This window comes from Engraulis encrasicolus, chromosome 21 (assembly GCF_034702125.1).
Source record: "Engraulis encrasicolus isolate BLACKSEA-1 chromosome 21, IST_EnEncr_1.0, whole genome shotgun sequence".
In the NCBI taxonomy this organism is placed as follows: domain Eukaryota; kingdom Metazoa; phylum Chordata; class Actinopteri; order Clupeiformes; family Engraulidae; genus Engraulis; species Engraulis encrasicolus.
This window is the reverse complement of record NC_085877.1, coordinates 7,704,728-7,720,578: the sequence shown is the minus strand read 5'-3', so window position 1 is coordinate 7,720,578 and position 15,851 is coordinate 7,704,728. Positions and strand designations below refer to the sequence as shown.

The window sequence follows — 15,851 nt, the reverse complement described above, 5'->3', positions numbered from 1 at the left end:
GTTTCTTTAGGGCATAGATTTAATCAAAATAAGAATATGAAGTCAAATATCTTTGGAGCTTTAACTTTATTTTAGCCAAAATCCAAAATATGAAAGAAAACAAAATCCAGGTCAATCACTGAACACATAAAATGAATTTTAAGTTACTGTAACTGGTGTTCACTGTATATAAAGATTAAAAATGAACAGAGAGGCACATGTTTATAACTATGCCATTACTTCATTTACTTTATGTAGGCCTACATTTGATGTGTGTAAAGCATAGTATGTCTTGCCATTGTAACACAGCACAGTCTGTTCCCTGTCTTTCCCTCCTCATATTACTTTCTTTGTAATTCATGTCCTTCATAGTCCTTCATAGCTTTTATGAGACTTATACAGTATTTTGAGGATTTAGAAGATTTTCTATTGTTCTATTATATAACGATAATGCCTTTAAGACAACAACATTCAAGCGTCATCATCTCTTCCCCTGTTGTTGTGGCTCATCGTGAGTCGGGTAACGTAGATGTGGTGTAGCCCACATGTGGAGGTCTTTGTGCAGTAATCCACAGAAAGCTTGCATCAAACAGCTTACAGAAGTGGTGGGGTGGTTTAACCAGTGATCGTGGAGATAGTGCTGGAGATTGTTGTATGTTCAGCATTCCTCTAATTGCCATGTTTAATTTCTTTGGGATTAGAGATAATCACATGAAAATGACTGCTTACGGATCACCTGCCTTAGTCACGCAGATGTGTCCTTAAAATGACTTTTATTTGCCTACTCTGACACAAACCGGTGTCCTGACAAGCAGTCGAGCTGAGCTACAAAGTGGTCCTGGTTAGGTTTAGCTTTAGGGCCACAGTTTACAGGTGGCTCAGTTTGACGAAGTAGCCAATTTCATCATACATTTGTTTTAAGCCTTCTCTGAGATCCAGATTCCTGAGTAATAAAATAAAACATCACAAAAAAATAGGAAGACATAAATGCCTGACGGCTGTTTAATTTTGAGCTGTGTGGGGCCCGTGTCTTAGTTGCTGAGCGGGAAATTCATGGTTTGATAATGTTGTTGCTCAATTTGACCTCATGTACAGCAAATCCAGGTGTAATGCTTTAAACAGCTCAAGGAGGGGTGAGTTCAAATCCATGGGCGAATTCAGGTATATATGTATATGGTCCTAAGCCAGGGGAATGACAGTGAGCATTGGCACAAAGAAAGCTATTTTAACACAAAAACCCTGTTACTTTCACTAAGGTTCTATTTCATTTTTTATTTAAAGTCAACATAAATAAACATCCCATCACACACTGTGTTGTTTACATAGCCCACTTTTTGGATATGAAGTGCCTTGGATTTCCTTCTTCCTCTCCTAATAACATCCCATAACATGCACATGTTTCATGGCGTTTTCCCACACATTCTCTCTGTCCCGCAGGGTGGTCTGTCTGTGGACTCCATATCGGACTTGGTGGAGAGCCAGTCCCGCCTCCTGGAGGCCCTGCAGCTCTCGCACCCCAATGAGCTGGACATCAAGAAGGCCGCCGCCTCGTCCTCCTCCTCCTCCTCCTCAGCTGGGCGCGCCACCCAGATCAAGCTCAGCCTCAACCCCATATACCGGCAGGTGCCACGTGTCGTGGAGCGCTGCTGCATGCACATAGAGACCCACGGTCAGTAGCAAGCTGCACAGGAAAAGGACATGAGTCCAACCCATGTTTAGATGTTTGGATATCTAAATGCACATGAGTCCAACCCATGTTTAGATGTTTGGATATCTAAATGCACATGCGTCCGACCCATGTTTAGATGTTTGGCTATCTATAAACAAATGAGTCCAACCCATGTTTAGATGTTTGGATATCTAAATGCACATGCGTCCGACCCATGTTTAGATGTTTGGATATCTAAATGCACATGCGTCCGACCCATGTTTAGATGTTTGGATATCTAAATGCACATGCGTCCGACCCATGTTTAGATGTTTGGCTATCTATAAACAAATGAGTCCAACCCATGTTCAGATATTTGGAAATCTAAAAACACATGAATCCAACCCATGTTCAGATATTTGGAAATCTAAAAACACATGAATCCAACGCATGTTCAGATGTTTGGAAATCTAAATGCACATATAGGTATGATACAACCAGGGAGTCCTCATGCAGAGCAGCACTGCTACACAGTAAATGTTGTGGTGTTAATTCAACACTTGGAGAGTTCATTTGAGTCCAAATGATGTCAAATCAACTCTCCAAGCACTGCAGAATTTACTGTGTACGGACATAATGGAGACCCACCCACGGTCATTGAACACATCAGTAACGCTTTAATGTGTCAAAAACACATGAATGCAACTTATATTTAGATGTGTGCAGCAGAGCTAGAATGAAGTGGTGTAATGAAATTGCATGATGCTCAAACCAGAGAGTTCTCATATAGTTATAACAGCACTGCTGCAAACACCCAGTCTGTAAAAAAACACATTCATCAAATTTTCGAAGATCAACTATAGGCCAGCAATGTGTTGCTCTCCTCACTCTGTGATTTTAAAGTTCTCTGTTTATTTTGGTGTGCTGACCGATACATGGTTTGTAACATTAATAGACTATTGACCTTGATAGGTGGTGCTTTTGTTCTCTGGCATTGCCATGTCTTTGCATTGGGCATGTGGTTGCAACAACCAGTTTTAGATGTGTGCAGTAACAAAACAAACTGGTGTAATCTGGAACAAATTATATGATCCATTCCACACACCAGAGTCCTCATATAGAAATGTATGAGGTGATGGTTTCAGCTGTTCAAGTAGAGCTCTTGCTCACCCACATGGCTCCACACATCACTCAATAAACATCAGTGGACATTGGTGCACAACTGCGTCTTAAGCTTGCAGCAAGAGAGAGACAGAGAGAGAGAGAGAGAGAGAGAGAGAGAGAGAGAGAGAGAGAGAGAGAGAGAGAGAGAGAGAGAGAGAGAGAGAGAGAGAGAGAGAGAGAGAGAGAGAGAGAGGGGTCGACTTTCTGCTCGGCATTCCTTTGCAGCTGAGTAAACCACTATTAATAATAAAGGCGACATAACTCACAGACGTTTTGTTTTGAGTAGTACGTACGCATAAAATTCGCTCGAACCACGCTAACTCAAAATGTTGAATTATCTGATTCTTATCCCGAGATGGATCAGCTCACACACACGCACCATATAAGACAAAGCTGCTTCGGGTTGTTTGCTATGCCGTGCTGTGCTGTTCTTGTACAAATGATTTCCTCTCCTCCTCTCCTTTAACCCCCTTCTCTAGGCCTCCAAACAGTGGGGATCTTTCGCGTCGGAAGCTCTAAGAAGAGAGTACGGCAAGTAAGTGCCTTTTGTCCTCGCACTGCTCTCTAGTGCTGGCATGAAAGAATGCCTTGTGTTGTTTGAACAAATTTTGTCCTAAGCCCTTTTTGGGAAAGGGTGCCCTCTTCCTATTACATCCTAAATATCTCAGCCTCCGAAGCACATCAAAACATGAAATGAGTCACATTTAAAAGCCAAGACCCTCCTCTTGCATTATAATGTGTTCATTCAGCTCTAACATACCCACATATTTAATAAAACAGCTCAAATCTCAAATTTCTGAATGTAGCTACATGTGTCTCCAGGACACAATGGGTTAAACCACACTGAAGGAACGACATTCATAGTAAGCCACTATACTGTATTGATAACATGATACAGCCCTTGTATCATTCTATTGGATTACAGAATTAAGTTAAGATGAACAATTTGGAAATTTGTTTTTTTATGTGGTCAAACTGTGCATTTTTGAGTTTTCTATGTAATTTAGTGTGTTGTTGAAGAGTTTTGTCTACATTGATGAGTTATTAGCTGTCTGTTTCTCTCTCTCTCTCTCTCTCTCTCTCTCTCTCTCTCTCTCTCTCTCTCTCTCTCTCTCTCTCTCTCTCTCTCTCTCTCTCTCTCTCTCTCTCTCTCTCTCTCTCTCTCTCTAGCTGCGTGATGACTTTGACAGTGGGGTAGATGTGGCTCTGGATGAAGAGCACAGTGTTCATGACGTGGCAGCTCTGCTGAAGGAGTTCCTGAGGGACATGCCGGATCCACTGTTACCACGGGAACTATATAGTGCCTTCCTACATGCCAACCGTATGTATGGTCAATTCAACTGTCCATCACTTGTGCACATGCTCACCATCGGGTTTTGGAATAATAGCTACCCTTGTAGCAATTTGTTTTATCGGTTGTGTTTACGTGTTGTCCCATAATACATGTAGCGAAGGGGAGTAAAGTTGCCCCAGACCTTCTGGGGTAGTAAACTGGGGCTCTGACCACTACACCAAAGAGCCAGACTGATTAGCATGTTAGTCAGAACACACCCACAACCCTAGTGATGGTCACTCCATCACACTGCCTTCCCCTTCGGGAAGCGCACCCGTGCACTTCACACACTCATGGTGTCCCTCATGCAACTGCTCATCATGCTTCTCCCATCCAGTGTGCCCTGTCATCAATGCTTCACCCATCACTGGGGTCCCTCACACCAGGGTCACCAATTGGGTACACTTCCGATGGCCTCACGGTAGCCATCCCACTTCTGACACCATTTATAGCGAAGGGGAGTAGAGTTGCCCAGCTGGGACTCGAGCCCGGACCTGGGGTAGTAAACTGGGGCTCTGACCGCTACACCAAAGAGCCAGACTGGTTAGCATGTTAGCCAGAACACACCCACAACCCTAGTGATGATCACTCCAACACAATACATACCATTCCACCAGTGGCACACTTTAATGGGCATTGAAAAGTTAACTACCATAGCACTACTATGACATAACACAGGGCCTTTAGTAATGCACTTCAACTTGGTTATTGCTACTCTGGTAACTTTTTATAACGCTGTGTCTTAAAAAACATTTTTGACGAACAATAAATCTGTGTGCACTGCTGAGTATTACTTTGTGTTTATGTATGTCTATCTATCTGTGTAGTGCTGAGAGGCCCAGACCAGCTGTGTTACCTACAGCAGCTGTTGTACCTGCTGCCTCCGTGCAACTGTGACACCCTCCTGCGGCTGCTGACGCTGCTGCACATCGTCCAGGAGCACGCCCAGGACACCACTGGCACCGACCAGCAAGAGGTGTGTGTGCATGTGGAACTGAGGTGTTCCTGTGCAGTCCGCCACTCGGGTGGGGAGGAGGGGGGGGGTCAGTTTGCCCCAGGCCTAAGGGTCCGCCTGTATTGGTGATAGGGGCCCTATTGCACCCTTGGCAGGCCGTATAGAGACCCCTATCACTGTCTTGCCCTGGGCCCCTGTGTGCAATTGTTTCGGCATTTTTCAATCGTAAAATTATAAAGTTATTTCCTTCATCTCCTATGTCAGACAATCTAGGTTTGTTGTTAGTTTACCTGACATGTTTCGACAGTCAACAAGGGTTATGTGTGGAGGGTGCCTCTGAGGTAGCTGTGGCCTTGTGGTTAGAGAAGTGCTCTTTTGATCAGAGGCGGGTTACGGGGTCAAATCCCACCCTTCTCTCTCCCTGCATGTTAATGTCATTCCACTGAAGTCCTCTTGAGCAAGGCATCTAATCCCATTTTGCTCCATGGGACTATAACAAATTCCCTGTACCTGAATAACTTTAAGTCACTTTGGATAAAAGCATCAGCTGTGTAATGTAATCTGATGCGTGGGTCCTCTGTAGACAGGTCTGCTGTGCCCTTGCTATATTATACTACAAAATAGTATTGTGGTGAAAAGTCTGATGAAGAGCAAACATCGAGAATGTTACTGAGAGATGGGGGAAAAAATGGAAGGGGGAAAAAAGCAAAATGGGCGCGAGTGTGCGGACATTCCATTTTATTTCACTTCTTTCCCAGAAGCCATAAATCCAGAGACTGCTTCAGTTTGGGTATCTGTCGCACAAGCAGAGGCAAAAAACACATCATAGTAGCCTCTACACTGAGTAATACAGAGAGAAGAGAAGAACGTAGTACGCTGTACCATGAGAGTAGGGTCGCCCAAGGGTATTGGCATGGCTGGGACTCAGCTGTGGGCATCAGCCCAAAGGCCAAGTCATGTGACAGTGGTAAATGCAGCGTGGCAATGTCTCACGCCAACTCCATTAAGGAACCAGTGTCAACTTAGGTAAGGAGCTGGGTTATATAAGTAACTCCACAACCGTTCGTCTAAAAGGCATGGTTTGTCTGACACGAGTTATGGGGGAACAAGGTTAATGTACAGTATGTATTATATACGTGGATGTGAAAATGATGTTAAATAGCATTGTGAAGGTTATCTCGATGGCTGTTACATTATTAGATTTGTGTAACTGAAAGGCCTGTCTTCTATCCTATTATTTGAGGGTGGGATATTTCAGGATAATGGGCCATGAATGTCATGAATAACCTTGTTGCTTCTGCATGGCATTTAGATCTCAGGCAACAAGATGACTGCCACCAATCTGGCGGTGATCTTTGGGCCAAATCTGATGCAGAACGACAGAGAATTGAGCTCACAAGGTCTTGGCATCGAGGACAGCGCAGCCATTATCTCCGTCACCCTCTTCCTCATCCAGCACTATCAACTTCTCTTCACGGTAAGAGGGGGGCGAACACAAAAGAAAGCACTTGTACACAGTGACTTGCTCAATGCTCTCCATAGGCATTTGCGCTAGAACACTCCACAAATACATGTTGTTATGTGTCATTATGTGCTATCAGTATACTGTGCTGAATGTTGCTTTGTCTCACTATGTGCTGTATGTATGTCATGCTATGTGTTGTTTTGTCTCACTGTGTGTGTGTGTGTGCGTCCGTGTATGCACGCGTGTGTGAGTGTGTGGGCTTGTGTGTGTGTGCCTGTATATGTCTGTGAGTGTGCGCCTGCGAGCATGCGCGGGTGTGTGTGTGTGTGTGTGTGTGTGTGTGTGTGTGTGTGTGTGTGTGTGTGTGTGTGTGTGTGTGTGTGTGTGTGTGTGTGTGTCATGCTATATGTTCTTTAGTCTGAGTTTGCTTCTGTATGGGTCTGCAGGTATCAGCGGAGTTGCAGCAGGAGGTTCTAATGAGTCTGATTCAGACTGATCCAGACATCATCGACTACCTCCTACGACGCAAACTCAGGTTGGTCGCATTAATGGCATGCTGCACAATTAATCCCTGCTTTAACCTTCAGATACATAAATAATTTCTACATTTTTTTTTCAAAAGAGGGTTCACGTCACCTTTTGTACAGCTTTTAACATACGTACTGTATGTCGGATTACATTATACTTAGCTGACGATTTTATCCAAAGCAATTTTACAGATGTCAACAGGGTTACAGTCCCCAGAGAAATCTGGGGTTAGGTCACTTGCTCAAGGGTACATCAGCCATAGAAGGAGGTGTAGGGAGGTAATTGTGGGATTCAAACCTTCAACCTTTGGCTCTTAAGACCACCTCCCTAGCCATTAGGCCATGGCTGCCCCACGATGGATGAGGGCTCTGTATTTATGGCTTTTTTTGTTTTATGTTGCGTGTATGGAAAACAGCTTGGTAGTGGAATTTGTTCATGTTAAATCACTTAACATGTCCTTGATGGTGAAACTTTTCTGATTAGCTCAGCAGAAACATTTTTTATGTCACATTTAGCTCCTTCACCAGGGATGGACTGGTGATATGGCGTACAAGGCATTTTCCTGGTGGGCAGACAATTCCCAGGGGCCAATGCTGTTGTTTTTAGAGGGGTCTAGCATATTAGTACGAAAATGGTGTGAGAGGCCAGTTACAGACAAAAATGCACTGAAGGGATTTTTGGTCCTAGACCAGCCCTGTCCCTTCACAATCTTATTTTATAGCCATATCTATTATATGATATCATGCATATGTTGTGTTCTACACCTTAGTACACTGTGTACAGTAGGCATAGTTTTAAAAAAACATAACTGAACATGGCATGAATCCAATTATTTCAATGTGATATTATACCAAAATCTATTACTGGTAGATTATTGATCTACGTGTTGTGTCTAGGCTTAAAGATCTCTTCCAGACAACTAGTACACTGTGTGGGTATTATATGTTTTACTGTCTGCCCATATTTATGTGCTCTGCTGTTGTGTGTCTATGTCCATTATATGTATTTGATATACGGATGATTTGATTTGTTACGGATGTGCCAAAACATGGCAATAAACATATAGAATCTTGAACCTTTGACCTCCATCTGGTTCCTCAGTGGCTCCTCCCTGACTGTGGAGAGTGATGGTGGCGACAGGCAGCAGGGCGGCCAGTCGGTGGAGCTGGGGGGCCAGATGAGCGGAGACTTCTCCCCCCTGGAGGCTCCCTCCCCTCTCTTCCCCGACACCCCGGGCGGAGGCGGTCTCACCAGCGAGGTCCTCCTCAACATCCTGCGCTTGAATAACAGCAGGAAACGTCAGTAGTTACCCGAGCAGAGCATGATTGACATTATCCATCGAACAATTTCCACCTTTATATTCGACTTTAATTACGTTTGCTGTTATGAATCGGTAAATGTGTTTGTATGAACATGTCAATGTGAACTGCATGCAGATGTTTCACATAGCAAAACACATTCTGCAAGGGCAGTTAAAAAACATTTTAATGACATTGTGGATTTTGAGACCTCACGCAAGGCCTCACGCAAATTCACACTGCAGAGGGTGGCTTTAAGGCCTTCACTTAAATCCTTTCACCAAATTTAATTACTGATAAAAAGCAAACCGAAATTTCATTTAATGCATTGCATTGCATGTCACTGCATGTGTTCCAGGTTCCTCTGGAGGCTCCTCTGGAAAGTCCATGGGCCACATCCGGCAGTTCCACTCCCATCACAACCTGCTCAGCCTGGTGCAGCACCAGCAGCAGAGGGAAGAGGTCCAGGAGCAGGAGCTCCAGGACTACAGGGGGGCGGGGGGTGAGCGGGCGGCCCAGACAGCAGAGGGCGGCGTCCACTTCAGCCTGGGCCTGGAGTCTGGTAGCAGTAGCTCCTTCCTCCACCACCACCACCACCACCACCACCAGGGCTCCGCGGAGAACAGCATCTGGCTGAGGCAGCCGGCTCACAGCCCCTCCAGCAGCACCACGTCCCTAGAGGACGGCAGCAAGCAGCCCTCCAACTTCTGGGACTTTTTCACGGGAAAGGTGTCTGGCTCCGAGACTTTAGTATGATCGTGTTTGTGTACCTGTGCTGTGAGAGTGACTCGTGCTGTGGTTTCATCATCACCCCTGTGTGTTTGGATGTCATCGTGTTTGACCCGCCTAACCCTTCCACCGTCATTCCTTATTCTTACACTGTGCACAGCGTAGTCCCAAAATCATTTGTACAATATACGGACAAAAATGTCTTCTAGTGGGGAATTACTTTTTACTCACAAATTGTCTTGTGTTTGAGGTCACTAACTTGTTGGAAGACACTCAATCACATATTGGCTGTACATTTTTTATATATATATTCTGTCTTTCATATTTACACACCTTCTCAGACTGTACAAATGCTTTTCTGGCTACACTGTGCTTGTCAACATATAGTGCTATGCAGACAAGGCACTTTTCGATGCCAAGTAGAACCTAGCCTTTCTTTCGGTTTCTTCAAAGAACCGAATTTCGGTACCCAGTTCTATGTGCAGTCCTACCAGATTCCCTTATTTATGTTCTTTCTTTTACCCACTGGGACTCGTCCCTACCTTAAAACCATGTATACACTCACACCTTCAAAACCTTATGAACACCATCCCTGTAAGTCAGAATACAGTACAGAGTATGTGGTTTACTGCAAGTGGGTGCTAGCTCACACTAGTGACCACTAGGATCCTATAATCACAACTATAGTAATACCATTGATTGTGCTCCAGGATCCATGGTGGTCTCTCAAAGCCATGTGCAAACAGAGCTGAGACCATCCTTTACAGCCTTGAGGTAACAAACGCAGACGCAGCCCGTCTGGAATGAATTAAACCGACAGAAAAAAAAACAGTGGAAAATACAATTTACATACCATATAAAATATTTTTTAATGAACTGTTTAAACTATGCCGGTATTTAAAAGGTCTTCCTGGAATGTTTGTATTGTAGCCTTAAATGAAGTTGCATCAACTTAACTGAAGAGATACGAGTAAGGCAGGCGTGTCACTCAAATTCACAGTGGGCCAAAATCGAAATCTCGGACAAAGTTACGGGCTGAACTCAACATTTACTATTATTTTTAAAAGGGTTACAATTGTGCGTACATGCACATAATACTCAAAGACAAATTTCACAAGCACTCATTCTATTGAATATGGTAGGACAGATTTGCATGCCCTGCACACACTGTAATATCATGTTATAAATGAGTGTGAGACGTTCACTTGTTTTAAATGTGCATGTGCGCCAACTGTAATACACATTTGAAATGATCACATGGGCCAAATAATTTGATTCCACAGGTCAAATTTGGCCCTGGTGTACGGTGTCTTAGGTCCAGAGACCACAGTAGTAGAGATGTCCCTTGGGCTCTCTCTAGTGGCACTAGTCAGTAGTTTATGTGGTGCAAGCTGACAATTCTCTTTAAATATGTCGAGCTATACCATCCACAATCCTCAGCACGCAGAGACGTTATTTATTGCCGGTAGTTCAATGCACTGCAAAATGCAAGTTAACCTATGGACCTATACAGTTTGAGCTACAGGTATGGACCTGCATACTGTACAGTGACATGCGGCTGCTTGTTTTCATTTATTTGCTTGCAGCCTTTCAATTTTTCACTGAAGGTTTTTTGTTTTTACTTTGTTTGGAAAGCTTGCAGATGTACTACAAAAGAATGTCATCACAAATTCCAATTACTGTCTGGACGGATTTACTGGGCTAGTCTTCCTCAAATTCAATTAGACCTAAATCAATTGTTCATCACTACAGTATATTACAAGGATATTAACTGCCCAGTGCATATATAAATAGATTAATCAAATAGATTTAGATTAATACTTTAGATTAATCAATTCGTTTCGCCAAATGACATTTGATTGTATCTTTGTAAAAAAAATAAAAAATCCAAACATAATTTTTGCACAGGTCGTACAGCATTTTATATCAGTTAATAGTGAGCATGAGAGCCACAGGCTTCATTGTTCATCGAATAGTTTGCTCTATGAGGTCAATATTGAGCTGGTGGTTTCTTAGCTACAGCTGCAGTCTTGACTATTACAGTACCTATTATATGCGTAGCATGGAAACAAGTCAAGATCCACACATTAAAGGGTCGCCAAAAACATCTGTATTGTGCCATGGCAACTGGAAAAATGTTCATAGGCAGACAAACATTCTAAAGCCATCTTATAACAGAGGATTCATATTTGTATATCTTCAAATGAAACATGTTTATCTGGCAGAGCATTTCTTCAATCTTTATACAATCATGACCCATTTGTCATGACTCATGACTTGTATACACTATTGTAAATTGCATATTTTTTTATTTGATATGCATGGCATGGAATGAGCATAGTCATCTATACAGTATATACAGTATATATTCATTTCATTTCATTTTGTACGTCAAAAGAGTTGACTGCCGTTATCAATGTATTAAAAGTGACATTAACAAGTTATTTTCTAAACCACATCTCATTTCTGATATGGGTTTCCGAAGATCAGCCACACTTAGAAAGGGAATAAAGGAGAGAGAGAGAGAGAGAGAGAGAGAGAGAGAGAGAGAGAGAGAGAGAGAGAGAGAGAGAGAGAGAGAGAGAGAGAGAGAGAGAGAGAGATTTTATCTTACCAAAAGTTATTGTTTTGTTGGTTCAGTAAGTTTGGGCATTAGTTTGCGTATTTTCCTCTCCCTAACAGCATCTTGTTAGTCTGCCCATGTAAAGTGATTGTATTTGTATATGCAATGAGGTCACTGGTATCATCACATTATCATTTTCTGAACCAGCTCATTCCAATTGGTATGTATAGCACTTTCAGCCAGGCACAAGCTAATTACTAAAATGATATCCCTTAGTAACATAGGTAGAATGAATATATGGGAAGACCAATTCCAAGCCCGCTTGTCCACCTCTACCAAAAAGTGTGTGAAGCCAGATCCCTACTCAGAAAAGGGGCTTAACGTTAAAAATAGTGCAGTTGGGTCAAAGACGTCCAAAATGAAATTGTCCTTCAGTGTAACGGATACCTTCTGCTGACTGTAACTGTAAAACACATGACTCTTTTTATTTATTTATTTTTTCCAGTGAATTCATGAAAGCCTCGGCTGTCATCCATTCACTTGAAAAAGATTTAAAATCATGTTTTTTTACAGTCAGCAGAAGGTATCCGTTACACTGAAGGACAATTTCATTTTGGAATACTTAGTAGCAGCAGGTTTTCAAGTAAAGTGCAATAAGAGGTAAAAGTGACACCAGTGCTTGACACCCCCCCCCCAGCCCCCCCATTCTACTTAAAGTGCAGCAGAGATTAAGTGCATAATGCTCGACCCCCCCCCCCCCCCCTCTCTCTCACGCACACGCACACGCACACGCACACGCACACACACACACACACACACACACACACACACACACACACACACACACACACACACACACACACACACACACACAGAAATGTCCAAAGGATAGATGGATAACATTTAGATGTAACACATTAGCTTGAGATCCTCAGGAATGACCTGGTGTTCTGTTAGGACAGTATGCATATCTCCTCAATTGTTTATGCTACCACAATTGAATACCATTCAACTTATTCAGCAAGGGGCATGTGGATGTGCCACCAGGCAAGCACTTGCATCACATATGCAGTGCAACTTCCTTTTTCGAATCAACTAGAAATGACAGAATATGCTGCATTGATAGTCTTTTACGTTGGTTTAACCGTACAGTATTTTTTTAAGCAACGCAAGAAATATTTGCGTAGCCTGTTTAAGTTCGTCCTAGTAAGTAGCCTTTTCCAATACATGTATCTGAGAGAATGAATAAGTAGGCTGCCAGACATTACAGGTTGACATCTTTCCATTGGATTATTCTACACCTCCTCATTGACATGCCCGATATTTGTTGCAGCAGATCAATTATCTTTAACTTGGACCGAATTAGTATCAATATTTTAGGGAATCGATATGCGCCAATACCATTGTAGATGAATAGAATGTCTACAGAATAGATTAATAGAATGTATACATGACATGTAGGCAGAGGCGATTCTAGGGTCAGGTGGGGCCCCAAGCGAAAATTCAAAAGAATGAAAATTTGAACCAAAATCGGCACTACTGTGGTATAATGTGGGCTGTTCATGTTCCTTCTCATTTACATGCCTGTTTGTTGATGCAGAAGACCGTCACTAGAAGAAGTCCTCCTCCTCTCACGCGCCTCCTGAGCGACCACACATAATACAGAGTCGGCCGAAAACATCTGAGGAATTTGGGAAGACTGAAGGGAAAAGACAGATCACCCCTTGGATCCGATGTCTTGATTGAAAGCCAGTCCTCTCTCCGTGCGGTCTCAAAGGTCAAGCTGAACACTTCAACTGCTGGAGATAAGGGGAAGGGCCATCAGAGTTAACCAACACAACGTTTTTCGTCTATCATTTTAAAGGTTGTGTTCATGTGTAAAGACATTACTCATTATTCATTATCATGTTGTTTTTACTTGTCTTTCTTTTTGAACGCTGATTTTTTATTCATGGATATGTGATTAAGGCTCTTCTGTATATACTTTTGCACACACACTGTACATTTGCGCAAATAAATACAAGGTTTTTTTCTGAATTCTTAAGTAGACATCTGAAAATACACTAATGAGTAAATGGCATTGAATTTTCATGTTAAATGAGTTGATGGTCATGACATGGATGGTAATCTAAGTAAAATCCATAATTTCCAGAGCTTGCTCATTGAGCTGCCCAGTAAATGTTGCATTGTTAACTCAACGTGAGTCGGCTAACTTTTCATCTTCAGTGTAGAATTAACACAGTGAAATGTACTATGTGGGTGGAGCTCATTTTGGTATGCATGGACTACAAGGTGTATTAGGCCACTCTCGGTCAGGGGATATCTGGGGACATCTGATGGTGCTTCAGGCGACTGCTCATCCAGCCGGTAACTGTGGCAGTGACCGTGGAAAAGGAAATCATTCATCCAAACCCACTCGAAAATCACAGGCACAATTTAATTGCCTGTAGATTTTAATGGTCTGTCAAAGAGGATTCTCTTCATTCTAGTCATGCTGTCCAAATGGTTTAGTTGTATGAAACTGAATCAAGCTCAAGAAGTCCATTTGCTACAACTTAACTCTTTGAGTTTGGCTTGTACCATGTTAAGGCATGGGTGGGTGCAGGACAGCTGACAGGGGGGACAGTTGTCCCAGGACAAAGGAGAGAGGGACGTAGGTCCTTAGACCACTTAGGTCATTACATTGTATTTATTGGGTGGGGGTCCCTTTCTGATTATTTTTTCCTGGGTCTGGCCAAAGCTGTCAGCGGCACTGAGTGGGTACCTCACCTCACTAGATATCTTAATGATTACCACCCGGTTGTTTTATACTGAGCACCACTTGGTTTGATACAAGTTAATTTTTATTAATGAGGTAGACGTGCACTCCCTCTGGAAAGAAGCTGCATTCGGGCTGAGTGGACCTGAAGAGATCTGCACCAAGGAAGGAGCCATTTCAAAAATGTTCAAAAACTTGCATGTAGCGTTGATTTATTACCGGACAGGAAAGTGACACCCTATTCTCACCCACATATCAACCTTCTCGTAACTGATCAAAGTGGCAAATGGACAACTTGGTTATAATACGCCCGTCATACAGGAAGTTTATGTTTTAGTTAAAACAAAGCCATTGGACACTCTTACTATATATGCACTACTTGCTACGAGTCAACGTACTCTGGTAAGTGACTGAACCTGTTTTCTGGATAACTACAGCTCCTTTCCAAAAAAACAATGTAGAATATCATGGAAAAGTTTATTTATTTCCATAATTCCATCCAAAATGTTAAACTTTCATAGATTATAGATTCATGAACCACATTATAAACTATTCCAATAATTCATTTGTTTCATATTCTGGGCTTATTAAACACCTTGATTCCTTTGGAAAGGAGCTGTATAAGCTGCAAGCAAGGCCAATTCTGTGCCGCTAGCCAGTGTTCCCTACAAAGCGAGGGGGATTATCTTTGGCATCATGACACTCATACCACACAATCATTCACCTGCACAGGGGACAGTGGACATCAGTACACTGGGCTATGTGTCTGGTTGACTTAGAAACCAAATTACAACACAAACCCCAGGACAAGCTCAGGGGGTCTGGTTAATACTACCTTGATATCAGTCACTAAAATAACAAAGAGGAGATGGAATAATAATTTAAAATCTTGTGTAAATCAAGTTAAGACTATAATGGAGGGGGAACCTTATAGACCATCATCTAGCCGTCACGCTATTCTTGCCGTTACATGAGAGCTCACATACAAAGTCACTCATTAGCTGGCAACGGAAGAGAAGAGCAGTCAAGATAGAAGACAAGTCCCCAAACCGTTAAGGACGTTAAGTCCACACCTGCCAAACAGCCATGTCACCAATAAGAAACAAGTTGTGAAGAGAAAGACGCTCTGGAATCCATTCATACATTCTTTATTGTAATAGCAAGCAACAGTAGCCTCTACTGTAGCTGGAATTTTGTGCATTCATTGGTTGATTTTAACAGTAGGAATTAGAAGTCTTTTTTTTCTCTACAATTTTTAAGTACTGAGCAATAGAGCCCATTGCTTAGCACTGCGGACATTTTGATGAGGGTACAATGCATAATTCACTCCTTTAGGATAGCAAAATATTTTACATTCAATACTTAATACTGAGGCAGTATCCTTGGCTATTATTGGGGGAGGTGGGGTGGGGTGGGGTGCGAGAGAATACT

The 15,851-nt window shown here is 42.6% G+C and overlaps 1 protein-coding gene across 2 annotated transcripts in view; it reads left to right on the top strand.

Moving 5' to 3' along the window:
• The window catches only part of arhgap36 (Rho GTPase activating protein 36), a 43,094-nt gene extending 28,731 nt beyond the window's left edge, over positions 1-14,363 (top strand). For both annotated transcript variants that reach the window (XM_063187448.1, XM_063187449.1), the window contains exons 5-13: positions 1,417-1,648; positions 3,271-3,326; positions 3,962-4,112; positions 4,952-5,100; positions 6,392-6,556; positions 6,991-7,079; positions 8,174-8,370; positions 8,729-9,099; positions 13,263-14,363. In XM_063187448.1, the coding sequence (XP_063043518.1) occupies positions 1,417-1,648; positions 3,271-3,326; positions 3,962-4,112; positions 4,952-5,100; positions 6,392-6,556; positions 6,991-7,079; positions 8,174-8,370; positions 8,729-9,099; positions 13,263-13,322 (1,470 nt within the window). In that variant the 3' untranslated portion in view covers positions 13,323-14,363. The remainder of the gene's footprint in view (positions 1-1,416; positions 1,649-3,270; positions 3,327-3,961; positions 4,113-4,951; positions 5,101-6,391; positions 6,557-6,990; positions 7,080-8,173; positions 8,371-8,728; positions 9,100-13,262) is intronic.
• Positions 14,364-15,851: the final 1,488 nt, after the last annotated feature.